Source organism: Cervus elaphus, chromosome 7, assembly GCF_910594005.1.
Source record: "Cervus elaphus chromosome 7, mCerEla1.1, whole genome shotgun sequence".
In the NCBI taxonomy this organism is placed as follows: domain Eukaryota; kingdom Metazoa; phylum Chordata; class Mammalia; order Artiodactyla; family Cervidae; genus Cervus; species Cervus elaphus.
The window spans coordinates 14,219,923-14,246,532 of NC_057821.1; the positions used below are offsets into that span (position 1 = coordinate 14,219,923).

General features: G+C 55.0%; 1 protein-coding gene across 1 annotated transcript in view; it reads right to left on the reverse strand.

The window, feature by feature from the left end:
• The window catches only part of KCNK5 (potassium two pore domain channel subfamily K member 5), a 40,952-nt gene extending 14,636 nt beyond the window's left edge, over positions 1 to 26,316 (reverse strand). Inside the window, exon 1 of the mRNA XM_043907370.1 lies at positions 25,756 to 26,316. Within this exon, the coding sequence (XP_043763305.1) occupies positions 25,756 to 25,941 (186 nt within the window). The 5' untranslated portion in view covers positions 25,942 to 26,316. The remainder of the gene's footprint in view (positions 1 to 25,755) is intronic.
• Positions 26,317 to 26,610: the final 294 nt, after the last annotated feature.

Here is a 26,610-nt window from a genome sequence, read left to right on the forward strand (position 1 = left end):
TTCAGTTCAGTTCAGTTCAGTCACGTCCAACTCTTTGCAACCCCATGGACGACTGCAGCACGCCAGGCCTCCCTGTCCATTGCCAACTCCTGGAGTTTACTCAAACTCATCTCCATTGAGTCGGCGATGCCATCCAACCATCTCCTCCTCTGTTGTCCCCTTCTCCTCCCGCCTTCAATCTTTCCCAGCATCAGGGTCTTTTCCAATAAGTCAGCTCTTTGCATTAGGTGGCCAAAGTATTGGAGTTTCAGTTTCAGCATCAGTCCTTTCAATGAATATTCAGGACTGATTTCCTTTAGGATGGACTGGTTGGCTCTCCTTGCAGTCCAAGGGACTCTCAAGAGTCTTCTCCAACACCGCGGTTCAGAAGCATAGAAAGCATCTTCCCCAGTGGGGTGGGGGAGGGGCGCTGGCCTAGTCTTCAGATGATAAACAGGCTCAGAGACCGCGGATACCACCCAGCCCCTAGGGCAGGGACTCTCCCCGAACCCAGTGGAACCACCTGGGAGTTTAAGTAAACACAACACCTGGGCCTCACTCACAGGTATTCCTTGTGGTTGACGTAGGTGCCCAGCAAGCAGTTAACAAGCTTCACAGGTGATTCGTCCCCTCATCTGCTGCCCAAGTCGGGGTGACGTGGGTGCGGGGCTCAGGCTTCCAGCTCCCCGGCCAGGAAGCAAGATGTGCAGGATCCTCGGTATTCCCCCACCCCCTCCCCGCAGCCCAGGTGACCAGGTGTGGCTCAGAGGGCAGGCTCGGTTTAGGAGCCGGGCATTGGCAGGGGCCCAACGGCGCCACCCTGACAGCTGCCTCCCAGCTGTGGGCCCGGCTCACCCCGGCCCTGACTCTCCCGGGCGGGGAGCAGGTGTCTGTGTGGCAGGTGCAGGGATGTGGGGGCAGGGTCCCATCTTGTCTCTGTTAAGACTTGACCTGGGCCCTTGCAATGTGGACTTTGTAGACTTGTATTTTGCTTATCTGCATTTTCACTTTTGCTCCAGTCCTGCTCATCTGCTTCTTCAGTTTTGCCCCAATCCCTGTTGTTTAGTTGCTCAGTCGTGTCCTACTCCTTGCGACCCCATCAATGGCAGCCTGCCAGGCTCCTCCGTCCATGGGATTTCCCAGGCAAGAATACTGGAGTGGCTTGCCATTTCCTACTCCAGGGGATCTTCCCAGACCAGGGGTTGAGCCCGAGTCTCCTGCATTGGAAGGCAGATTCTTTACCACTGAGTCACTAGGGAAGCTCGCTCCAGTGTCTACCGAATACCTGTCATGCTTTTAGTAGAAAGTGTTAGTTGCTCAGTCATGTCCGACTCTTTGTGACCCCATGGACTGTAGCCTGCCAGGCTCCCCTGTCCACGAAATTCTCCAGGTAAGAAATACAGGAGTGGGAAGCCATTCCCTTCTCCAGGGGATCTTCACCCCCCGGGGATCAAACCCAGGTCCCTGGCACAGCAGGCAGATTCTCTGCCATCTGAACCACCAGGGGAACCAAGAAGGAAAGACACATTGCGGGAGACTTGGTTGGTACACTAGGAAGTTAATGTAGAGTCTGAAGACCCTGATTCAGCTCAGGTCACTTACTGAGATTCTCCAGGATGCAAGGTTGGCCTAGGACCACAGGGGTCCCCCTACCTGAGCAGGTGACACTTCTGTATAATTCACATTTTCCTCTGTCCAGAACCATAACTTCTGAGCCTAGTTCAGCACCTCCCAAGCCCCACTCCCCCCACCCACCACCCAAAAGAAATCCACAGCCCATTTGAGAAAATACATTATCATGATCAGGCTTCAGCCTACTGGCCACCAGCTCCAGCTCTTCCCGAGGCCCCAGCAAGCCAGGCTGCTTGAGTCAGAAGCGAGTCTTATTCTTCACCCCACTTCCTTCCTCGATCCCCCCAGATCCCACTGCAGGATGAGGAAGGTGCCTCAGTGCGCCTTGGTCCCTAAAGGACAGTGCCTGGTGCCAGCCAGGCTGCCCTCCCTCAGCCCAGGGAGGAAACAGCAATGGGAGGATGCCCTGGGGTACAAAATACAATCCCTCCCTAACCCCAGAGACCCACACATCCTCATCAGGGGAGGCAGAAAGCGGCACCCCAACCCACCCTCAATGCATCTCCCGAGGGGAGGGGTCACCAGCACGGCTTATTACCCGGGCTGCACGTAGAGACCACCCGGGGTTGGGGGCAGCTTGGGGAAATATTCCTGCCTGGGCGCTACCCTGGGAGATTCAAACAGCAATGGTCTGGGGTGTGGGCTGGGAACCAAGATGCTGAAAAGCTGCCCCAGGTAACTAATATTATGTGCAGTCCATTTCAAACCCATCGTCCTAGACCCAAACCACCCTCTCTTCTAGTTACGGAGAAGGCCCAGTCCAGCCCGCCCCAGGGGTCAGCACGGCAGCCAGGGATGGATGGCTGTCCTCCCGTCTGCCCTCGGGTTTCCCCTCCCGGGCCATCTCTCAGCAGCCTTTGCAGAGCTCAGAGGCACTGCAAGGTCTCACGCTCAGCGGGGAAAGCCCGGGCCAGAGGTAAGCGCGTTTTCAGCAGAAACCTCTGGGTTTCCGACTTTCTCAGGCCCGGGAGCCCCGTCTGCTCTCATGAGGGACAATGAAAACAAGGCAGGTGACCCTGCCCCCATTGTTCTCAGGCTGGGTCGGTAACATGCCTCCTCCTCCCCTGGGGCAGCTGGGCGCCTCTCCATGAGAGCGGAGGCCAGGGCAGAGCCCTGCAGGGCCCGGCTGCCCTGGAGAGGGCTCTGGGTTTGGTTAAATCAGACAGACTAGGGCTGGAGGGGCCGGAGCTCAGGACGGGATGTCAGCGAGTGTCCTCAGGCACCTGGAGGGCCGAGCTGCTGAGTGACGCTGGAAATCCCGGTGCGGGCAGACACAGGGGGCCTCCAGGGCCAGTCCTGGTCCCATAGCCGTAATGCCCGAGAGCAACCCTGGGGAGTGGGAAAGAACCCCCTCCCACCCAAACAGAGACACCAGACGACCCCCCAGAGCCATGTTCTCAGACTCCACCCCCTGCCTCGTTTTCTGAAGGACTCGGGGCAGGTGGAACGTCCAGTGAAGCTTAAGTGACAAGACGGACACCCTTCACCCACCTGCAGCTTCCTGATCCCCAAATCACAACCACTGCCGTGCTCCGGGGTGGCTGTGACCTGGCCCCTTCCCTGCCCCCAGAATCCAGATCCTGGGGGTGTGGATGTCTTTCTACTTTGATGGATACTCAAGAGACATCTCCCAACTTCTGGGCCAACAACTCAAGGGCAGGAAATTAGTCAGCCAGGACCCCTCAAACAGGCCCTCCTTCCTGCAGGGGTGTGGGTCACCAGGGAGCGAGAGGTCCCTGCGGGGCATATGGCTCCTGGCTTGTCCTTTCCAGGCAAGCTGACAAACCTATCTGGGCCCCATTCAGCTCCTCTGTAACAAAGCTCTGGAGGCAGAGAGAGCATTCCTCCTTCTGGCCAAAACCCCCATTCATCAGGTATCTTTCCTACCAACAACTCCTTTGGCCCTAATTTCTTTCAAGACTCAAGACCTTGTAGGCAAGGCAAGCAACATATTGTATTCCCATTTTGTAGCTGAGGAAGCTGATCAGAGAGGGCTAGTGACACAGAAGAGGTCACACAGCAAGCTCATGACGAAGGACCGAGCAGAACCAGCTAAAAGCCCCCTGAAACTCAGTTGAGGGCCCTTGCCACCAAACAAGTAGACTAGCCACCCCGCCCCCCCACCTGGGGTCAGGCTCAGAAATGCCAACCGAAGTGGGGCAAGGAAGGTGAGTGATAGAAGAGGGGCAGACAGGGGTCACAGGCGATGGAGAGCTATAAAAGGGTGTGCACTCTAATCCTGCGATGATATCAGGTGAGCGTTTCCTTGTGTCCCCCGCTCCTCCCCAGAGATGCCTTTGGTTTACCCCAGCCTGGCAGCGGGGTGGAAGGAGCAAGCGTGGGAAGTCACCAGCCCCGCAAGGTTTCTAAAAACAGCGCTCAAGCAGGCCACAGGGGAGGTCACGGGGACTGCTGATCCGCCGTCTCCCCGTCCTGGGCTGAGGACCTGATGGAGATCGGGCTCATCAGCAGCCCCTCCCTGTGCCAGCTTGCCTTCCCCGCCCTCACGGCAGCCTGGACAATACATGCTGGCACAGCTAACCCACTGGGAAACCACACCCGTCAAGTCTGGAACCCTCTGCTGGCAGCCCCGGGGCAGAGGAGCTAAGACTGGGCTTTGGCGCAGACACACGTGGCTTCAACCCCTGGCTCCATGGCCCCCCAGCGGGTCACCTGGGACAGCTCCTGTCACCAATCGGAGCTTCCCCTCTGCCTCTGGAAAGCGGGGGCACCAAGACTCTCTTGGGTTGGGGTGCAGATTACGTGAAATGATGTATAGCGCGGTGCTGGGCATACAGGTGTGTGCTGGGCAGAAAAGTAAACTGGGAAGAACAGGGGGGTGGGGAGGTCCCCTCCATTCTTGGGGTTTGTGCCCAGGGCACAGGGCCTCCAGAGCTGTAGACGCAGAGCTGGGCAGGTGTCACCAGGAACGCCCTCCTTCCTGGCGACCACTACCTGGAAGATCAGAGCTTGGGACAGTACTTACCGCCCCATGCCCCAGGACGTTCTACTAGGGTCTGCTGTCTGACTGGTAGTCTACGAGCTCTGAAGGCTTTCAGAGAAAGAGGTCTCCCTCATTCCTCATTCCCAGAACTTGGCATTGGCAGGTACTCAGTACTGGCCAAACAAGGGACTCAGTCTCCGAGACGCAGCCTTCCAGGGCACGGAGGTGGGTGCTGAAGCTGTATTTAACACGGGTTCTGGCGGTGTGAGGGGGACAGTCCTGGCAGATGCAGCTGGCCCGGGGTGATGGCTCTGTGTTTCTCTGCCCAGTGAGCCTGTCACCCCACCCCACCCCACCTGTCTGCCAGGTCGGAGCCCCCAGAGGTCCCAGTCCTGGTGACTCAGCTGCATGGCAGACTTTGGAACCATCAGGATTCCGGAGGAAAGAGGCTGGCGGGTGACGAAGGGTGGGGGCCCAGAGGCGGGCAGCGGGGAATTTCAGGGTTGGTGGCCACAGGTCCCCCGCATGTGCCGCTGCTTTGTGGCTGCTCTGGCAGAGGGGGGAAAAAAAAACGAAGCTCCATAAAGCTCTCCTGGGCCCCAGGGTGCTGCCAGCTCTGTTCCTCTGGACGCAGAAACCCCCCACCCCGCCCCGTCCTGGGCCCCCTTACTGGAATCCTGAGGACAAGGCTCCCCATGCAATTGACACCCCCAGATCCCCTCTCCAGGAGATGAGAGCTGCCCCCACCAGCCCCACATTCATGCCACCTGGGTATGCCCGTGCCCTTGGGAGAAGGATGTGGCTGACACCCTCACCTCTGGCCCTCAGAGGACCACATCCCAGACCCCCTGCAAACTGTCCCCACCCAGGGGCCCCAAGAGCAGCCTCTCCATCTGCCTCTCCTCCTTTCCTGCTCCCTTCGCTGTGGCCGCAGCTCCGGGTAATAAGTAACTGCCCATCCTTGAAGTTTAGGGTTCTGATGATAAGGGATTATTAAGTCCACCCATTTATCATCATCTGTTTAAGATGACCAGGTGGTTAAACTGTAAACCTCTTCACTAATGAAAACAAGAAAAAGCCAGAAAGATACTAGGCGATGGTATTAGCCCTGCATGAGGAGTGCCAGCAGAGCCTCTCCATACCTATGAGGTCACCCTCCCCGGCGGTTTATTACAAACCACCCCTGTCTGCCCCAGCCTGGCCCTGCTGCCTCCACGCGTGACCCGACCTGACCCTCTTCCCTCTCCACAAAGCCCCCTGCAGGAGCCCCCTGAGAGCCAGCCACCTGCCACAAAACCCTTCTTATTGTCTGCCTCCAACCTAAATCCTCCCACCGGCTGCAGTCCAAGTCCATTTCCTTTGGTTCAGTCTCCAGCTGGAGACGGACAACAGCTGGTCTCCATCGTCTCTGGAATAAATTGAACAAGGAACCACCAGCGCGCTGGCACAAGCGTTTTGGGGTGAGTGGTGGGGAGCCTTCTGCCTTGATGGCTCTCACCGCCAGATGAGAGATCAGAGCCAAGACCACGCTGCTGACAACTGTGAGCATCCCTGGGCCAGATGCAAGGAGGGGCTGGGTGCCCTGAGGTGCAAATTCCCCAAGCCCCTGGCCAGGCGGCCAGACAGAGATACCGCACCACACCAGTTGAATCAGGGCTCCAGCCACTAAGGCCCCTATCTGGAGATCACAGGGATGAGAAACGAAAGAGATCCCCAAATAGGGGGAGAGGAACAGAGCCTGATACACGCAACTGGTGCCCCCCCACCCCGGCCACTCCACCACCCTTGCCTTTGCTGCCGCGCACAAAGGCCTAGCTACCTCTGCTTTTTCCACCCTACAGGGACGGACTTCCCCACCTTCCGCCGGCCCATCCTGGGCTGACTGGGGCATGACCAGGGTAAAGCAACACAGAACTGTTCTGTACGAAGGTATGGAAAAGTACAGCCAACCCTCCTCACACCTCTAGAGGCTGAGCCGAGGTGAGGGGTTGCGGTGGAGGTTAGGAAAACCTCCTGCCCTCTGACCTGGGGCCCAGGACCAGGGACAGGCGAGGCCACAGGAAATGGAAACTCCCCCAGTGGTGCAGCGGGAGAACCCAGACTCTGAGACAGCCCTGTTGTGAGACACCGGGAGGCAGGAAGGACCAGGACCAGGCACATGTGCTCTTGTTCTCCTTCACCAGGGCTGCGATTTTAAGCAAGGGCATTTCCAAGCCTGCTTAACGCCCCCAACACCCACCCATGCTCCGGCAGCCCTTAACCTTCCTAGGATCATGCAGGAACTTTCGACACCCAGGCCTGCACAATATCAGCTGTTTCCCGACCCTCCTTGTCATGACTTCAGTTTCTTGACTGATCCAATGGAAACAATGCTGTCCTCCCCTCTCCCCTCCCCCCACCAATTCACAGGGTTATGGGTCGAAAGACTCAATAGACATGAACGTGATGAGTATGAAGCAGGTGCACCAATAAAGCTGAAGATGCCCCCGACTTGGAACTCCTAGTTTCTAAATGCCTGCTGCTGTTGGCGGTAAGGCTTTCTCCCAGCCTCCCGGTGCATTGTGTGTGGCCAGGGGAGGCTCAAAGACAGGAAGGCAAATGCCAGCAGATTTCCAAGTCACGCAAGGGTCAGCGGGGGAGCGAGACCCGCTCCTCAAGTGGCTACATCCTGCCCCCCTGCAGAACCGAGTTTCTCATGAAACACTTTGAGTGGCAGCTGGCGTGGCCACTTCTCAGGTCCATCCAGGGAGGTCCATCTACCCCCCAGGTCTGCTGAAGATGGCAGTCTCATCTGGGCTGCTTAGGTCTAAACTAAAGACCTAGCAGTGGGCTTCCAGGACACAGCCTGCTCTTTGCCCCATGGGTCACCTCCCATCAACAGCAGGGTGATGTGAGGACCGGATGGAACAGGGCTCCTTTCACCCCTCCTCGCACCCGGAGGCCCTGAGCCATTCCCCTTTCTGGAGTTGTTCCCGCCCCCATGTTGTGGTTCAGTCACTAAGTCGCATCCGACTCTTCTCGACCCCACAAGACTACAGCACGCCAGGCTTCCCCGTCCTTCACGCACGCCCAGTATATATGCCACAGCTGGCCAGACACCAGCCCCCAATGCCTGTAGAGAAACAACCGCCCAACCTGAGCTAACCCAAGGGAGCATGCGACCAGATCCCAGGCAATCTTTCCTCGCACTATGCAGCTCAGGTCTATTGATTCCTTAAGTACTTGCTGAGCACAAAAGAAGAGACGAACAAGACAGGCCCTTCCCAGTGGGACCTCACATCTAAGGACAGACCGGCAGATGGGAGGCGTTACACGACAGGGGAAGACAGCAGGAGAAAGCAGCTGACAAGCCAAGGCGAGGCCGGGCCAGTCCCTGCCAAATACACACTCATCGGAGTCTGGAGGGACGGAGCGGGCAGGGCAGTCCACAGACCCTGGCAAACCCACCACCGTCAACCAGTCTGGTGGGGATGCTCAGCTCCGAGGAGCTTGCAAGAGTCCCGCTTGCGGGGTGGGGACGGGGCAACCAGCTCCATCTATGGGTTCTCGGCACCTCACCCTCCCCACTCCAAGGCTGCCGGCCAGCTCTGCCCTCACCCACCCCAGAGCAGGATGGAATTTAACTAGACACCAAAAGAAGCCAATGTGCCCTTAGGAGCCTCAACAGATTCCACTACCAGACTCTCTGTGTTGAGGGAACCCTGTGGCTACTGAGCCCTAGGATTGTGGGCAGTGTGACAGAGGAACTAAGTTCAAATTTTATTAATTTAATTTTATTTTTTTTTTTAATTTTGGGACCATGCTGTGTGGCATGTGGAATCTTAGCTCCCTGACCAGGGATCGAACCCACACCCCACCCTGCACTGGAAGCACAGGGTCTTAGCTGCCAAGGAAGTCCCTAAATTTTATTAATTTTAATTAAAAAACTAAACAGCTACAATAGTTAGTAATATCACGTTAAAACTGATTTGTGGCCTGTGAATGGTAATTACCATACTGATGCAGTCAGATACAACACATCCTGGGCCTGCCTTCCCCCACCCTGCTCCCCGGCCCCCGGCCCCGCAGGGCTCACCCAAGCCTTGGGCCACAGTCTGCAGCGTACTCTTGACTTTGAATGACATGCATGGTCATGGACTGTCCCAAATCTTTCCTTTGCCTGCGTTTTCTTTTTTTTTTGGGGGGGGGGGGGGTCGGGGGATGGGGCAGTCCATCCCCAAAGGCAAGGAGGCAAAGTCTTCCTGGGCCCCAGTGGGAATTTTAAAAGAGCTGAATACACAGTGAGGCCTTGGTCTCCAGAGCATCCCTTTCCTTGTAGGAGACACTGACCCCAACACAGGGGACAGACCCTGGGATTCCCCCAGCTCTGCAAGGCTTCTCCCGGGGAACCACACTCTCTTCTTGGTGACTACCAGATCATGTTCAATCTCAGACTTCTTGGTCTGTACACTGAAAGCCTGCCTGGTTTCCCCAGTCTTTGAGACCCTTCTCTTCAAAGTATTCAACAGCCCGGCTGCCTACAAAAAGTTCAACAGCCCTGCCGCCTACGAAGTCAGCCCTCCGGAAGCTGAACTGAAAAACAATCACACATTGTTTAGCAATTTCAAAAGTGATACTAGTTTCAAAAGTGATACTAGTTTCAAAAGTGATACAGGGTGCATGCCGCAGTTAAACCCAGGTTTACTTGTGCTTTCTGTACCTCACCCGTTAAAAATAGCCAGGGTAGAAGTGGCTGATGCTATGTGCGTGCATCTTACCCTTTCAGAAAATTCAATTTCTCACAGTACAATTGCAATACAACAGCATTTCAGAAAATTAGGGAGGCAGAGAAAGAAAAGGCATCAATAACGCTGCCTCCAATTCAGCACTGCCTGCCTTCTGTTTTCACATCGTTTCAGTGATTCAACCCGAACACGGCACCAACTCAGAAAACGGGAGTCTGGGCTGCCCTCCCCGCCCCGTCTTGCTTCTGTCTGACTTCCAGTCTGGCTCATAGCTCAGCCCCACTGAGAACACCAAATCGAAGCCCTGGAAAACCACCCCCATTCCAGGGCCCCAGCAGGTGCCCCTGCTGGTCTGTCTGAAGGTCTCCCACCCCACAGGTCAGAGCCCACCGGGTCACTCAATAAGCAGGGATCCAACTATAAGCAGAGCAGGGGGTGAGGTGGGGGGAGCATGATGTGGGGGGGCTGGGGGGGAGTGGAGTGTGTGTGCCCAGATGGAAACCAGCTTCGGGAAGGGAACATTTTCAGACTTGGACACAATGACTCCAACACAGAGCAAGTAGAAGAGACAGGGGATCAGGCAGCTCTAGGCTCTGAGGCATTCCAAAAAGAGTGGGCACTGCTCACTGAAACCTCTGAACTCTGAACCCCTGGCTTGGTGGAGGCGGGCACTGTCTAGAGCAGGACTCACAAGTGCCCACCCCTCCCAGCCCCCCACATGACTTGGATGTTGCCCTGGCACGGGCCTGGGGAGCCAGCTCTGGGTCCCGACATGCACACCTGGGGTGCAGAGGGGGCAGGGCGTGGGGGACAGGGACACTGACGCACTTCTCCAGGCAACCTATGGACCGATCCCAACAGAGGGCAGAGTGTCCCCGCTCAGGGCCACTGTGCACGTGAGGAGCAGGGGGGTGGGGGCAGTCCCAGAGTTCTTGCGGGGTCGGGGTAGAATCTGGCCAGGCACGGCCCCCACTGGAAAGACAAGAGTTCTCCAGACTGGAGGTGGGCTCTGATGGTCCTTCCTTTGGGACGTGGGGGCTGGGGGACAGAGGCCAAAGGAGACGGAGATACGGCATCGTGGCTCGGATGTCCATTAATCATTACCCTCTCGCACAGCGAGACGTTTCAAATCCAGTGGGGTACAGTCCAGGGCCCGATGGGAGAGGGGGAGGGGTGCAGACAAGGCACAACCCTAGAGCAATGTGCTCTAATGTGGGGCAAGGAGGCGCTCAGAAAATAAGGGGATCCATAGAAGGCAACCTTCAAAGTCAGGGGAGCCCTCCCTGGCAGCTCCCCCCATCCCCCACCTACAGCAACATTTCTACCTTGGAGCATATGACAGGCCCCTACAACCTGCTACACCTGCACAAGCCTTCATATACATTGCAGGGCCACAGGTAGGTAGGTAGGTAGGTAGGTAAGTCATGTACAACTCTTGTGACCTCATGGACTGGAGCCCATCAGACTCCTCTGTCCATGGAATTCTCCAGGCAAGAACACTGGAGTGGGTTGCCATTTCCTTCTCCAGGGGATCTTCCCAACCCAGGGATCGAACCCGAGTCTACCACATTGCAAGCAGATTCTACCAACTGAGCCACCAGGCCTGGCCCAACCTCAAAGGCAAGGCTATTATCTAAACATGGCTCATAATTCCCACAAACCTTGAACCAGCACTGGGCAAAGTGCTGGCGCTCAGTGGGACTCTAATTGCCTTAGTGAAGAAGTCCTTTGGCTCAGAGAGAGGCGGGGACCCTGCCTAGTGACACAGCAAGTCCGCTCAGCCAGGCCCAGGACCTGGCTCGGTCTTTGCGTCCTTGGTCCTCAGGCCACCCTTCAGTAGATCTCAGGGCTGTGGCTGGAGTCTGGGGGCTGGGGGAGGGAGGGTGTTGAAAAGCTGATAACCAGGACACCCTCCCTTTTCCTGCTCCCCGGGGGGTGCTGACAAGACATTACTGCACCAGCGAGCTCAGCCCACTCAGCACTCTCCCTGGGCCAGAGGCAGCCCTTCCACCCGCTGCTCCAGAGGGGGCGGGATGCTGGCGGGCCAGGGGGTGGGTGCAGGGCACACATCCAAAGCTAACGCTGTCAGGATGCATTCCTCGACCCGGGAGGCAGGCGAGAGAGTTTTATTTGAACAGGAGCTATGGGGAGGGCATGGGGCTGCTGTTCTTTCTCCTCCGGCTAGTCTGAACAGGTGCCGTCCTGCACCCAGAGGCATGGGGGGTACAAGAACCTTGAATCAGACACAAGGGGCACCCAAGCCAAAACCAACACTCACATCCATGAAAGGCTCACCCACCCTGGGGGTCCTCTGCTCACCGCAAAATAGCCAGCCTGACCCCAGTTGTGCAGGCAGATCTGAGCGGGTGGGGGTTAAAGGGGAGACCACAGTCCCATGAGGGGTTAGCCCTGGGGAAGTCAAGTGGGGGACGTGTCACAAGTGTGGCTTTAGCTGCCAGGGAGATTCAGACAGGAACCCCACGGCCAAGAGGCAAGCTGTATCTCCCCCTTCCAGGTCTTTGATTTTTCTTCTTGAGAGCTTGGTCTCTGGGTGCCCTGACCCACAAGTCCTGCAGTGAAGGGTCAGGGCCTGATAGGTCCATAAAGAAGCCAGGGGAGCAGGCTGGGGGGCAGGGATGGAGCTGACGACACCTGCCCTGAACTGTGGTACCTACTTACCTAACCCAGGTTTCTCCTGCTTTCAAACCTTTCACACTGCAAATGGTGAACAAACCTAAATCAGGTCAGGAAACAGCGGTGTCAGGACTCACAAAGGCTGAAGAGAGCGGTGCTCAGCAAAGGGCCAGTGAGCAAGCCCGGTGAGCTTCTGGGCGGAGGGGGCGGGGAGGGGATGGCTAGAGCCAACAGGGTCCAAGGAGAAACCCAATGTCTAGGAGGGGCTGGTGGCCCAGTACATCTGGTAAAACAGGCCCTGATCTAGGACACCACGGAGTCTAAACGGGGCAACTCTGCAGGGCTCTGAACCCAGAGGCTTAGGTTCAGGCCACTAACTAGCTTTTGCGTGACCGGGAATGATTTCTTTAATCCTCTGCCTCAGTTGCCTTATCTGCACGTGAATTTGCACAGCGCCTATGGTCCCCCTGTCGGGAGTACCTGCGGTGTGGGACGGCTCCCACCTGCCCTTCCTTCCCCAGGTGCCAGCTGCGATCCCTGCTGTCGAGTGACGGCTGGAACGCCTCTCTGCCACCACCTGCAAGGTGACTTATGTTATCAGCGGACACAGACCTGAGTTCCTGGTAAAAGTTGAGCCGTGCTGTGAGTGTGCAGGGTTTTAGACAGCTCCCCCCGCCCCCGCCCTAGGGGCACAGCCTCCTGTCTGCAGCAGGGATCAAGGGTAGGGATCCAGACAGAGGCAAGACCCCATAGGGAGCAGAGTCCAGATCTTTTGGGGCCGCTGCAAGGACCCTGGCTCTTGGCAAGGACCAGACTGAGAGCCTAGGTCTCTGCAACGGCCCATATGCTCTGGACTCTGCTCCCCCCGCCTCCGTGTGGTCTAAGTCTGCGGGGGAAACCATGACAGGTTTTCTGAGTCGGTGGTCCTGATGCAACTCTATCGGAATCCCTGACTGCTGCAGCAGTGACCACCTCCCACTTCCTGAGGCCACTGCCTCCAAGAAGCCTTCCCCAACTGCCCCACTTAGCAATACCTCCTCTTTTATTGTACCTGCCCTGCCCTGGAGAGCACAGTAACCTTGGAAAAGTTACATAACCTCCCAAGGCCTTGGCTCCAGGACTGTAAAGGGAGGCTAGTTAGATAACCACTAAGCTCCCTACAGCTTCACATTTTACGACTTGCTGCCAGGAGGAGCGCCCAGAGCCTGACCCTCCTCCTCCCCAATCCCCGCCAGCCTCCAAGAAACCAGCCAACAACACTTCCTTAGGCTCAAACACTTGGGGAGCAGGTTCCTGCAAAGGACCAGCGAGGCATCAGGTCAATTCTGCCCCAGGCTCTGGATGGCCCCCAAAAACCCTGTGCGGGGAGGGGGATGACCACAATTTCAACCTCTGCCTCTTATTCCAGAAAAACTCACTAGTGGGTAGGGAAACTGGCGCTCCAGGAAAGGGTGTGCTGGGGTAGGGCAGGTTGGGAAATCACGCCAGCTTAGTGTAAGTGAAATAAAGGCTCGGCAACCCAACACACATGAAGATTTTTGATTTAAAGGCTGTTCAGGGCTTCCCTGGTGGTCCAGTGGTTAAGAATGTGCCTTGCAACGCAGGGGACACAGGTTCGATCCCTGGTCAGGGAAGATCCCACATGCTGTACAATTAAGTCCATTCTCCACATCTACTGAGCTCACACATTGCAACTACTGAAGCCTCTGAGCCTAGAACCTGAGCTGCATAACGAGAAGCCACTGCCTGGGCACCGCAATGAAGAGGAGCTCCCACTCACCCCAACTACAGAAAGCCCGCGTGCGGCAAAGAAAACCCACCACAGCCAAAATCAATAAATGAATAAATCCTTCCCACCAGGCCTCAGTTTTCCCATCAAGCAAATGGGATGACATTTCCCAGTCAGACCTCACAGAGGTCACAGGAAGGCACCTCAGACGAGTGGCTGTGCAGAAGCCCATAGTAAGGCCAAGGGTGGGAATCGGGGGGAGGGGGCGCAGGGGGCTGCAAACCCTAGAGGTCACCCAGGTGCTGCATGCAACGCTGTGCAACAGTCCTGCTCCATCCCCTGGGGCTGACATCCTAGTCAGCTCAGCCCTGAGGGTGGGCCATGGGGTAAAAAAAGGCCCAGGGCAGGCTGCAGTCAGGCCAAAGGGTTAGGAACAGCCCTGCCTTCCTCCTTTCTCCCTGCTTCTCCCCTCCCCACCCCCCTGCACGTCCACGTGCCCTCGTGGTTTCCATGGCACGTCGTCTGGGGACATTCCCCGACAGGTGGGAGGACCTGCTCATCCTCTTTTTGCAGCAGGTTTCCACCAGGCCTGCACACACACTGGGTAAACATCTGCATAGAGGAAGGACTGGGTCTCTGCTCTGTCTCAAGTTCCTTGAAAGCAGAAATCACCTCCTGTGGGGAGGACAGGCCTCCTAGGCCTGCTCCCTACGATGGGCCTTGCTAATCCCAGGGGAAAGGCGTAAGGGGACTCCTGGAGATAAACAGACCCAGAGAGGTAGAGCTGTTTGTCTTGTAAAGTCCCTCAAAGGGGAAAAGATCAGAGTACACCTTCCACATGTGTCCTTGGGTGGTCTCTCTGCCCAGCGAGATGGGAACCATCACTTTCTGATGAAACCAGAGGCTCAGGGTCCAGCTTTCGAAGGCTGTGTGACTTGAAAGACTGTTTGACCACCAGGCAACTTGGCCCCACCTCATGCAGCTTTATTTTGAGAAAGCCGCCTCCCTTCTGCTCGCTGGTTTGGTTTACCCAGGTAACCACCTTGACCTTGCAGGAGGCTCGTTGTTGTTCAATGGCTAAGTCGTGTCCAACTCTTTGTGATCCCGTGCACTGAAGCACGCCAGGCTTCCCTGTCCTTCACTATCTGCCAGAGTTTGCTCAAACTCATGGCCATTGAGTTTGTAGGAGGTTGGATCCCTTGTGACTAGACTTCCAACCCAAAGGCCCACACAGCTCTCTGCCTCCCCACCAGAGCTGGGTACACTGCTTGGGCACCCAGGGGTCCCAGAGACAGATTCCAAGCAAGTCGCTTACTGGGCTAGAACTAGGCTAGATGAGCCTCTGCCCACATGGGGCTCCTGCGGTCTATGCTGGGTCTGTGTGTGTTAGTCACTCAGCTGTGTCCAACTCATTGTGACTTCACGGGGATTGAACCCGGGTCTCCTGCATTGCAGACAGATTCCTTACTGTCTGAGCCACCACGGAAGTGTGCAGCCTAGCTAGGCCTAATTTAAGAGGCCTGCTAAGCCTTCTTGAATGAATGGATGAACTTAATTCAAGGAAGTGGGACTTCCCTATAGCTCAGATAGTAAAGAATCTGCCTGCAAATGCAGGAGACCCAGGTTCGATCCCTGGATCAGTAAGATCCCCTGGAGAAGGAAAATGGCCACCCACTCCAGTATTCTTGTCTGGAGAATCCCATGGACAGAGAAGTCTGGCGGGCTATCGTCCATGGGGTCGCAAAGAGTCGGACACGACTAATCGACTAACACACACACACACACACTCCAGGGAAGTGGAGTCCAGAGAGGTGAAATCTGACCAGGGTCACACAGCACAAACCAGTACTGCAGGGAGAATCAGAACTGGAGTTAGAAGCAGCTATTCCCTTCACAGAGGTTCAGACAAGGGTTTCCCAGCCCCAGCTCTGGCCCCAAGCACTGGGCACACAGGAGAAGGAAGGAGCTCCACTGAGTCCTCGCCAGCTGCTGGCCTACCAGTCCCCAGGCAACCCACAGGACCAGCCACTAGGCTACAGGAAGAGCCAGGCTGACCCTGCCCCCAGGTCACCCCCCCCCACCGCTTCTCACAGCCCTATCGGGAGGGGCCAGCTAGGCAGCATGATTACAGAGTGCCATGGGAGGTGACAGCAGCCAGAAGTACACAATCCTGCCTAAATATTTCAGCAGGAAACCCAAATATTTAGAGAGAGGAGGGGAAAAACAGAATGCACACTTCAAAGCCAATCAAAGGGACCTGGCTATCAAGGACCCATGGAGAGGGGAGGTGGGTGGTGTCTGACCCCAAGGAGGGCACAACTTAGACCCCATATCCTGTGTGACCAACCCTCCAGGGATGTCACCCATGAGGTCATCTGGACCCAGGATCCTCCGGAAGGGAAGAGGTTTAACCCAGGCCTGGGATAAGCCAGGACTCGTCCCCTTTCTCCAGAGGAGGAGGCAGGGCTCTGCTTCCTTATCTCCTGGGAGGTGGGTGAGTCTGCAGGAAATGAAAAATGGTGGGTGACTCCACCAGGAGTTCTGGTGGGTTTTATCATCCGTGTCTCCATCTCCAGATTGGGAGCTCAATACATGGTGGGGCCTGAAGTAGGCATCGGGAACAGCCCCTAGCCCAGAGGTGGAGGTGCCAGAGTGAAACTGAGTGTGGCCCTGTGGGGTTCCCAAGCTTGGACGCCTTTCTGTCCCCCATTTCTTGCAGGCAAAACTCCAGCCTCCATGACCTTCCCCAAGTTCCAAAGGGCAGATTCGGAATGGCGGCTAATCAGGGAAGGAGCAGCCATGAAACCATCTAAGGCAAGATTAAAGGGACCAGAGAAACTTATCAATATTAGGAGTTGACCACCTGAAACTCTGCACACCCTAATCCCGTCAAAGAAATCCCACTTTTGACTCACTATTCTAAACCCTCATCAAGTTCTTTGATGAGAGACACCTACTATTTCAAGAGACACCTATTTTTTTCGAGACAGAAGCTCAGTGTGTTTCCCTTTGCCTGGCAAAGCACAATAAAGCTATCCTTTTCTACTTCAGCCCAAACTCTGTCTCTGGGATTCGATTCAGGACTGGTGTACAGAGAGGCCGAGCTTTTGGTAACAAGAGCAGCAGCTAACAGGAAATCACCAGTTGCTTGGGCCGGTCAAGTGTGTTTACATGGATTCTGCAGGAATGAGGGTAATGCTATACTACAGACCCATTTCACAGATTAGGAGACTGACTTGCCCAAAGTCACACGGCTAAGTATTCAGCCAATCACAAAGAGAACCTCCCGATGCACCCTAGGATTCTGCAGCCGCCACACACACCCTGTACTTTCCCACCTCCGGGCCTTTGCTCCTTGTTTTTGTATGTTTCAGAGTGTGGGCTCTGGGTTCAAATCCACATTCTTCCACCTCCTCGGGCAAAAGGGTGAAGTTGTAGGAGCCAGTCGGTTGCTCTTGCCCTAAGATGGGGTTGCTAAGAGCACCTCCAGCAGAGGGTTGCCCCAGGACTATGAGATGATGCACACAAACCATTCCCACTGCTGCTGGTGAAGCAAGTGCTCAGTAACTGTTAGGTGGAATCACCCCCACCCTCGGGCCCCAACCCCTGCTCACTCCCATCACTTCCACCTCCTGACTCTACCTCCCTTCAGATCCAAGGCTCTGAAATCAGCAAGGCAGGGTGACTCTCAGCCTCCAGCTAACCATGCTGCCCTGGGTAAATCCCCTGACCTCAGCAGAGCAGTAACACCTAACCCACAGGACAGGTTCAATGAGATCAAGTAAGAGCCAGCCTGGCACCTGGGAGGTATTTGGCAGAAAGTTCAAGGGGGCTGCAGCCCACTCCACTCATCACTTCTGCCCACCTCAATGCTCCCCCCTCCACTTTAAGTTCAAGAGCAGAAATTCACCTCTCAACGGTACACGCCTGGAACCTCCAGCACCTATGAACACCACTCAGGTAACAAGCTCCTTACCTGTCTTTCTCTAGAGTAAGGGCTCCCTGAGGGCAGCTGCAATGTTTTGCTCAGAGCCAGACCCCTCCCCACCACAGCCCACAGGGCTCTACAGGCAGCCCTCAGGAAACAGGAACTGAATCATCTGGGACCCCCTGACCCTCGTCCATCTCTCCAGCCTCACCATCTGCAACCCATCACTTGGCACCAGGACTATATTTCCCCTCATTTCACCACCATGGTCCTGTTTCTCTCCCTAGCTAGACTGAACTCCAGAGGGTTCATCTGGTTTCTGAGGCTTCGAAGTGAGGTTTCTGTCGTACCGAAGTGACAGCTGGCAGGCAGGGGCCCCCTAGTGAGCCCCCAACTCTGCCCAGGTCTCTGAGGTTTGGGATGTCAGATGAATTGCTCACAAAAAGCCGAGACACCTCAGGCAGCTATTCGGAGCTGAAGCACACCACCCACCATGATTACCAAAACAGGCAACTAAGGCATCATCTGGGAATGTCATCATCAATGTGGGGGACCCAGACCTGGACCAACAAGGAAGGGAGAGAAAGGTACCCTAACTGCAGGCTGAGTGTAAGGGAGTGTGGGTGGGCTCTTTTACGGGGCTGTGAGCTCCGTGGGCTTCAGTGGAAAAAACCACACTCCGTCACATCAAGAGAAAGGGGGAGGAGGCTCTTTATCAGAACACCCAGGGGGGGTGAAAGGATCAGCCTGCAGAAACGTCAGTTTAGAACAGAATGCTCCACTTCTTTTAAGTTGCAAACAGCTTTTAAGTTGCAAACAGTTGAAGGAAGAGGAATCTTTCTGAAATGCTGTTCATTCCCTTACTGGAAAGTTGCAAAAATTCATTGAGTTCAAATTCTTTGGCTCAACCCAGAGAGCCTGGTCATCTGACCCTCACCCCTCTGTCCTGTGGCTGCAGCCCAGAACCATCAGGCACTTTCACACCTCCCTGAGGGCTGCAATGAAAATGGATCCTCCATCCTACCCTCTCTGTAGCTTTTTCACAAGGGTGGCGGAGGGACTTCCCTGGCCGTCCAGTGGTTAAGACTTCGCCTTCAATCCCTAGTTAAGGAGCTAAGATCCTACAGGCCTCCTAGCCAAAAAAAAAACCCAAAACAAAACAAAACATAAAACAGAATAAAACAGAAGCAATATTGGAACAAATTCAATAAAGATGAATGGTCCACAACCCCCCCCTCAAATCTTCAAATAAATAAAATTCATACAAAGGTGGTTCACCCAGAAGTGGAATTGCTAGATCATATGGGCTTCCCTGGTGGCTCAGATGGTAAAGAATTTGCCTGCAATGCAGGAGACGCAGGTTCGATCCCTGGGTCTGGAAACCCCCAGGAAGAAGTTATGCAACCCACTCCAGTATTCTTGCCTGGGGGAGTCTAGCAAGCCACGGTTCATTGAATTGCAAAGAAATGGACACGACTGAACACACACACCCGGCAGTCTATTTTTAATTTTCTGAGGAATCTCTATACTGTCTCCCGTAGTGGTTGCACCATTTTACACCAAAATATAAACACTATGCAATTCCACTTGTAAGGTGTCTAGAGTAGCCAAATTCAGAGAAACAGAAAGTAAATGAAAGTAAAACTCAGCCCTGGGGTGAGGTGGGGGGAAGGAGAGCTGTTTAACAGGTCTAGAGTATCAGTTTTCCCAGATGAAAAAATTGTGGAGATCTGTTTCACAGTAACGTGAATACACGTAACACTACTGAACAGCACTCAAAAAAAAGATAAAAGGGGTATATATACTTTGGTATGTGCTTTTCACTATAATTTAAAAAAAAGAAAGTCAGCTGCCCTTTCTTCTGCTCTAGGAAGATCTTCTGACTGTGCCCTCTACACTGGGGTATGGATGGGGCATCACGTAGAAGTGGCATTTAGGAGCTCAGTGGCAGCGGCAGCTAACACTTCATGAGGCTTGCTGTGTGTCAAGCACTGTTTCCAATAAGCAACCTGTGAAGGTGATAGAACGCCATGCATTGAGGCCACCCGTCGCCATCAGACACACAGCTTGCACGGCGACTCAGCAACAGTGAGGGGCCCACACCGATAAGCCAAGTGGCAGTGGGACAAACACGCCTGCCGAGAGCAGCGGGTCCTCTTATCTGTGTCAACGCATCCTTGGGGAGAATGAGGAGGTCAGGGCTCCTCCACTTATTCCAGTGGTCCAGAGGGACTCTCAGCAAAAATCTCCAAGGGAATTCGCCTCTGTCTTCTCTGCTCCCCCAAAGGAACATCTGGAGGTGTTCACATGCTATTTCATGCTCTCCTTCGATCACCTACGCATGGGGCCTCTCTCTGCCACCCCAGTGATAGACGTCACTCCGTTCTCGTGGTACTACTCGGCTCTAGCATCTCAGTTTGTACAAAGACTCTCCTTGGGGTTCCGTCTCAGGAGCCTGGCTTCCCTGTTCCCCAAAGCCTTGTATTTCCCTGTCCCCTGCTTCCCCCGCCCCCTCACCACACACATCGAGTTCAAAGGCTGAGGCCAATCTAACAGCAAACAACCAAGATCAAGATGAAAGCTCTTGGCCTGAGGTCAGAGCCAGCCAAGCGCAGCCTCCAAAACCGGAGGACTGTGTTTCTTTTAAACGCCAGACTATAAATAGGGCAAAACCCCAGGAAAATACTAAGAAGCAGCAGTCATCACCTCCCTTGTGCCCCCCTCCTATAGGACTCCCCCCACCCCCATGAGAACCTTTCAACACCTGCTAATCTCTGCCCTCAATAAGCCTCTATTACTACGCCATCTGTAGTCATCCTAAGGGCTCTAGTAAAACTCTTAAAATGATTCAATAAAAATTCACCTTAACTGTTAAAATTCTAACCAGAGTAGTTAACCAACGCAAATTTATCAATCTGAGAATTTTTTTTTTATTATTATTTTGGCTGCCCTCGACGTTGAGCAGAACATAAACAAGAAAATGGGCCTTTCGGAAAGAACCTCTTCTGTTTCCTCTCAAAAAACCCCAACCTTCCCAGAGCACCAGGCCTGAGCACTTGTCTCGTGCATCCAACCTGGGCTGATGATCTGTTTCACAGAGGGATCGGGTGGAGAGGGAGGTGGGAGGGGGGAACGGGATGGGGAACATGTAAATCCATGGCTGATTCAGGTCAATGTATGACAAAAACCACTACAATATTGTAAAGTAATTAGCCTCCAACTAATAAAAATAAATGGAAAAAAAAAAAAAAACAAGAAAAAAAAAACACCCAGCCTCTTCACTTCCCACTTCTGCAGTCCTCGACGGTGAGAGTTCAGTTTCGAATGAATGACCCAGAGGCTTCTGTGATCCTGGATAATCAAAAGATCGATTGTGCTCCCTTTACTTACAAAGGCAGTTAAGTGGACCTGTGCGCATTACAATTTCCAGCAAGGCTTGAAACAAAAGAGGCTTTCATGTTAACCCTAGGTCCCCCCCGCCCCCCACCACCAAATTCAAGTCATGTGCCCAGTCTGAGCATTCGGTCAGATGTAATTTTACATGATTCGTAGTTAAATTTTTTTAAACTTTTAGGAGGAGGATTGGTGTCAGAGCCTCAGTGTTGGAATCAGCCTTACACTGTGGACTAGAATATGTGTGGGGGAGCGTGAAGGGTGCAGAAGATAAAAGGAGAGCGACTGGGCACATACAGAAAACCTCGGAAAAGGACGAGGCAGGTAAGGAGGCCGGCGGGATCCAAGAGGCTTCCAGGAATGGGTCAGCTCTGTGAGCAGTCTAAGAAAACCTGGTCAGGGGTGGGGTGCCCCAGCAGAAGGCAGGGCCTGGGGTTACCCCGGCACCCCCAGGAAACAAAGGATTCCCAAGAGCCACATCGTGAAGCCTGTGGTCTCCCTCCTGGCCGTCGGCTAGGATCCTCTTCCCGCTCTCCTGCTGTGTTGTTGTTCAGTCACCCAGTCGTGTTGACTCTCTGCGACCCCATGGACTGCAGCACGCCAGGCCTCCCTGGCCCTCACCATCTCCTGAAGTTTGCCCAAGTTCCGGTTCATTCCATCAGTGATAACGTCCACCATCTCCTCCTCTGACGCCCTCTTCTCTGACAGCCTCATAAATTCCCAGTTCCCACTCTTGGGAATCCCCTGGTGGTCCAGGGGTTAGGATTCTGCGCTTCCACTGCAGGGGGAACGGGTTCGAGCCCTGGTTGGGGAACTAAGGTCCTGCATGCCGTGGGGTGTGCTCAGACACTCAGTTGGGTCCCACTCTTTGGGACCCCACAGGCTGCAGCCCACCAGGCTTCCCTGTCAATGGGATTTTCCAGGCAAGAATACTGGAGTGGGTGGCCATTTCCTACTCCAGGCTGTGGGGTAAGGCGCTGCCAGAAAACAAACAATAAAAAAAAACCATATAGTGATCAAGATCCCACTCTGGCTGGAGGGCATCTCCCCCTGAGAGCTCCCCCTAAAGTCAGGCTGGACCTGGGGGCCCTGGCGCACTGTCTTGTCAAGGTGGCTTTTTCCATTTTCTCTCCAGCACACCAGTCTGAGCCTGGCTGTGTCTAATTCATCCTTGCATTTCCAGTGCTCTGCCCACTGCCGCACACGCAGCAGGCGCTTAATAAACACTTGTTGGCTAGTTCCCATATATTCTGCAATATACTTCAATTTCACTTCAATTTGAAACCTGACCCTGTACTGTAAGATCCTGGGCAAATTACATCATCTCTTCAAGTCTTCATCTTGACTGAAAAGAGAAGACTAGATAAAAATCAAAGCATAGGTAAAGTGCTTATTCAAAGTCCTGGCACACAGTCAGCCCTGGAAAACCTTCCTGTTTAGGATCGCTGCAGAGGTGAAGGTTGAAAAAAGTTCATTCCTGCCCGGCATCCCAACCCTCTGGTTCTTCTGTGCTTCTCAAGGAGAAGTGGGGTGGGGTGGATGGCTGCCGTAAGGGAGGAGGTGCCAACTCAGCCAGGCACAACATAGGAGACGCCTGCATGCCCTTGCCTGTTCTAGGGGAAATAGAACATAGAATTGCCCAGCCGACCAGAGTCCAGCAGAACCAATTTATTAAGCTCACCGACAGACCAACAGCTTCACATGCCTAAGGGGGAGAGCGAGGGTGTATGGACAAGGAGCAGGCTCTGGTGGCAGATGTCCAGGTCTTAGCCAAGTCTGTGTGTGCCCTCCTGGTCATTCCCCTGAGCTTCAGTTTCCTTATCTGAACACATAAGGGTGCTATAAAGAGTACCTGACTCAGGCAGGTAAAGCACCTAGAAGGCAGCCCTGGTCACCGTGTCCTCAGCGTGTGCAGTGATGGGACGCTCGGTGTTTTCACACCCGATGCCACTTATCCCACTTATCCGAACCTCGCCAGACCCTCACTTTGCAGATGAGGAAAGAGAGGCCAAGTCAAATGGTTGGATGGGTAAATGGCCAAACCAGATGGCAAAACCAGCTTAGGACCTCTCTCGTAAAATGTTGATTGCCGCCCACAATGCCCAACATGCCAGGTGCTCAGCCAATGCCAACTCCTCTTGTGGGAGCCTCTGCAATTTAGGAAGAGGCTGGGGGAACGGGTCACCCAGCAGCTGGAGGAGCAGGCTTGGGAGCAAGGGTTCAAGATGGCTCCAAAGGCTGGAAGGAGGGCGACCACGTGGCCTGGGGCCAGAGTGGCACAGAGCGACTGAAAGTCAGCCTCCTCCGCCTCAGTGCAACCACAGCACCGAGGGAGGAAGCACCTGACAACTCAGGGACTATTTCCAAAGATCTAAAGAAGGGGGGCCTTAACTCCCTCTCTCTCTTTGAAAGAACACACAAAATTTCCACTCTAAGAAAAACCTCATAACCAGGTTGCACTCCCCCCTCCCTACCAACAGCCCTAGAGGCAGGGGGTTGGCCCCCACCCCAGGAATTCCTAACCAGGGACTCTGTTAGGATTACAAAGGTGATTATTCCGAACTTGATAAAAACACAGAATTCAGGTGGAAAATGCTGGAGCAGCTATATGGGTAAGAAGATTTTTGAGTTTTCATTTTCCTTAAACCAATTTCCTGAGACCTGAAGCAGTGCCCCAAGTCCCACATCAGAGAGCAATGCCAGGCAGGTTTCTGTGGACGGAAAGCAATGCTGGCATAACGCTTCCACTGGTTCATTCTCATTTCTGGGGTTTTTCCTATGAAGGGAGGGGACTTGCCATGTTGGATATGGCTTGAGAGGCTGGCCTGTCTATAAGCATGTCCCAATCAAACTAACCTGAGGCCCAAATCTTTTTCCTAAAGTTACCTGCTGGATTTGGGGGGGGAGGGAGGGGATAGGGGGGTGCTAATTGCTGGCGGATTTAAAATGACCTCAAAAATGTCAGGCTTCTTGCTTGCTTCAACACCTTAAGAAAGCTGTCTAACCTCCAAAGCTATAACCACCAGCTGCACCCGGGTGCCTCACCCGGACCACTCCGCCCCCCCTTTCCCTACTCCTCGTGTTTTGAAGTTTATTTTCCCACATTCAGCCTTGAATTCTTTCCTTCCTTCCCCTGCAGCGGCAGAGGAGCAGCAAAGAGGGAAACACTTCGAGGGCAGCTCGATTCTTTATCATCCCCGCCTGCCTTCCTCCCCCTCTAAACAAAGCCCTGGAGTGAAGTAAACAACAACTCTTCTCCAGAGGAATTGTTTCCTCAAGGGAAATTATAAAGTGACCCCCCCCAACACGCACACACAGGGCAGACACCCAACCCAAGGAAAGCGCAGCCACCCAGATCTCCTGCTTTTAGGACTGACCTCACCCAGCTCCCTCCTGAAGCGCATCCTCCCACCAAACTCATCTCCCAACAGCCCCCAGCCCTGGAAACTGCTCCCAGACAGGAGACTCGCCACTAAAATCCAACACCCAACCTTCTAACCTAAATCTTCCACTGGCTCCTAAGAGGACAAATTTATTTGACCAGCTGCCAGCAGGCACCTATAAGCTCACCTGGGGTATTTAGGTGACCATCGATTTGGGGACCATAAGGGGAATCCACAGGCAAGACACTGTCATGCTTTCTAATGCTTTCAACCTTCCAACAGACCAGAGCAGGAAAGACAGATGAAGACAGGTTCGTTCCCATTTTACATACAGGGACATGGAGGCGGGAAAAATGAGAGGCAACTACACAGCCATAGAGGATGGGGGAGGCAAAGTAGATTAAACCTTGTTCCTCATCAAAGTTCCTTTCTGACCTCTTTCACCCCAAGAGAAATGTCACACCTTGGAGGATATCTGTACTCCACCTCACCACCTAGAGCCTTCACCAGCTCTTACCCAGGTCTGGAGGTTACGCTGGAGGGAGGCCATCACGGTAGGCCAAGGAGGGTGAACGGTTAAAGTTAAGAACCTTCGAGAAACTGGGGTACAGGCCTTCGGTCCCCAAACAAGCCCCGCAGTTTATCCCAGTGGGATTAATGTCAACTGTAGTACATACGAATCTACCCCAACACGGAGGAGAAACTCTCCCACCACCTCCCATTCTGCACAACCTCTCCTCCCTTCCCCCACCCCCGAAAAGGGACGCCCCGGGTGCTGTCCTTTTGTTCCACTGGTTACTTTCACAAAGTTGAACTCCAAGCCCTTCGGGGATGTCTCCAAGAGATAAGCCTTCCCGGAAGCCTGCGCGAGTCCCCAGCGTTCCCGCCACCAGCCCGCATCCCGGAGGGGTCAGGCCCGACGGAGCCCCGGACCGCCCCCCCCCATCCCGAGCCCTGCGAGGGGCGAGGGAGCCTCGCGCCATTCCCCCGGGCTGGTGAAGAAAGGCCGAAAAAGAGCCGGCGGGCTGCCGCTGGCCCGGGAGCTGGGAGGTGGAGACGCGAGGGGGTGGCACCCGGCTGGTACCCCGAACTCTGGGAGCGTCTCCAAGGGAAGATAAACGCCCTTATCCGCCCCAAAGCCTCCTCCAACCAGGGAGATACCCGCGCACCCACACAGAGCCACCTCGGGGCCGGGTCAAGCCTAAGTTCTCTCTAGGCACAAACTGGGTTCCAAAGAGTCTCCGCGCGCGTGCGTTTATTCCTGTGTCCACGAGAGAACGACGGATTCCAGTGGTCAGACTCACGGTGAGACATCCTCACCGATCACCCCCCAGCACCACCCACAGAGAGTGAGGGTCATCCAAAGCTGCGAGGGACTCCCCTTCAGCACTCCTAAACCTCCGGCTCACCTGCAGGATCTTGTCCAGACCATCCTGGCCCAGGCACGGGAACTCCTTGAGCAGATGCACTTTCTGGGTATAGTAGTCTGTCTTGGCCTCTTTCCAATGCGGCTCCTCTAGCACCTCGAAGATCGCCGCCCCGATGGCCAGGTAGAAGATAATGGCCGAGGTAAGCAGAGGGCCCCGGTCCACCATGGCTCCCGAGAGGCCGCCTCCTGGAGAAAGCCTCCCCTAGCCCCAGCGGCTCCCAGTCCCACCCGCCCTCCAGCCCCTGGAAACAGCTGTTTGAATTTGGAGCTCCGCATGCGCAGTGCTCCGTTCAACCCGGCGCGGCTCCACCAACAAAGTTGCGGCTCCAAGTTGGTCCACTGAGCGCGGGGGAGCTGTGTGGACCCTTCTCACGCGCGCCAGGGGTGGGCGGACACAGAAGGGGCCGTGGCAGGGCCTCGGCTCGCGGGAGGGAAAGGAGCTGAGGGAACCCGGGGCAGAACTCCCGGAGGCACGTGCGCCACTCCTCCGCGCGCCACAGCAGTGTCTACCGCGCCCGCCTCCGCGAGCCTCTTTAACCCGGGCCTGCCGCGCTCGCCCGGGAGGAGGGGCCGCCGAGGGCCCGCCCCCCTGCAGGCCCCGCCCCGCGCAGGGCCGGCGGCGGGCCCCGCAGTCACCGCTAGGTGCGCGCTGCAACCAGTTCCTGGCCCCGTGCGCTCTCCGCGCAGCCCCAGGCCACAGCCAGGGTCCGCTGCGCGCCCCGAGTCCCCGCAGAGGTTGTGGTCTCGTGGCCTCACCTTTCTTACTAGTGCTGGTGTATGAACTAAAATGAGTGTGTGCCTCATGACGGGGGTCAGGAAGTTATTACTATTGATG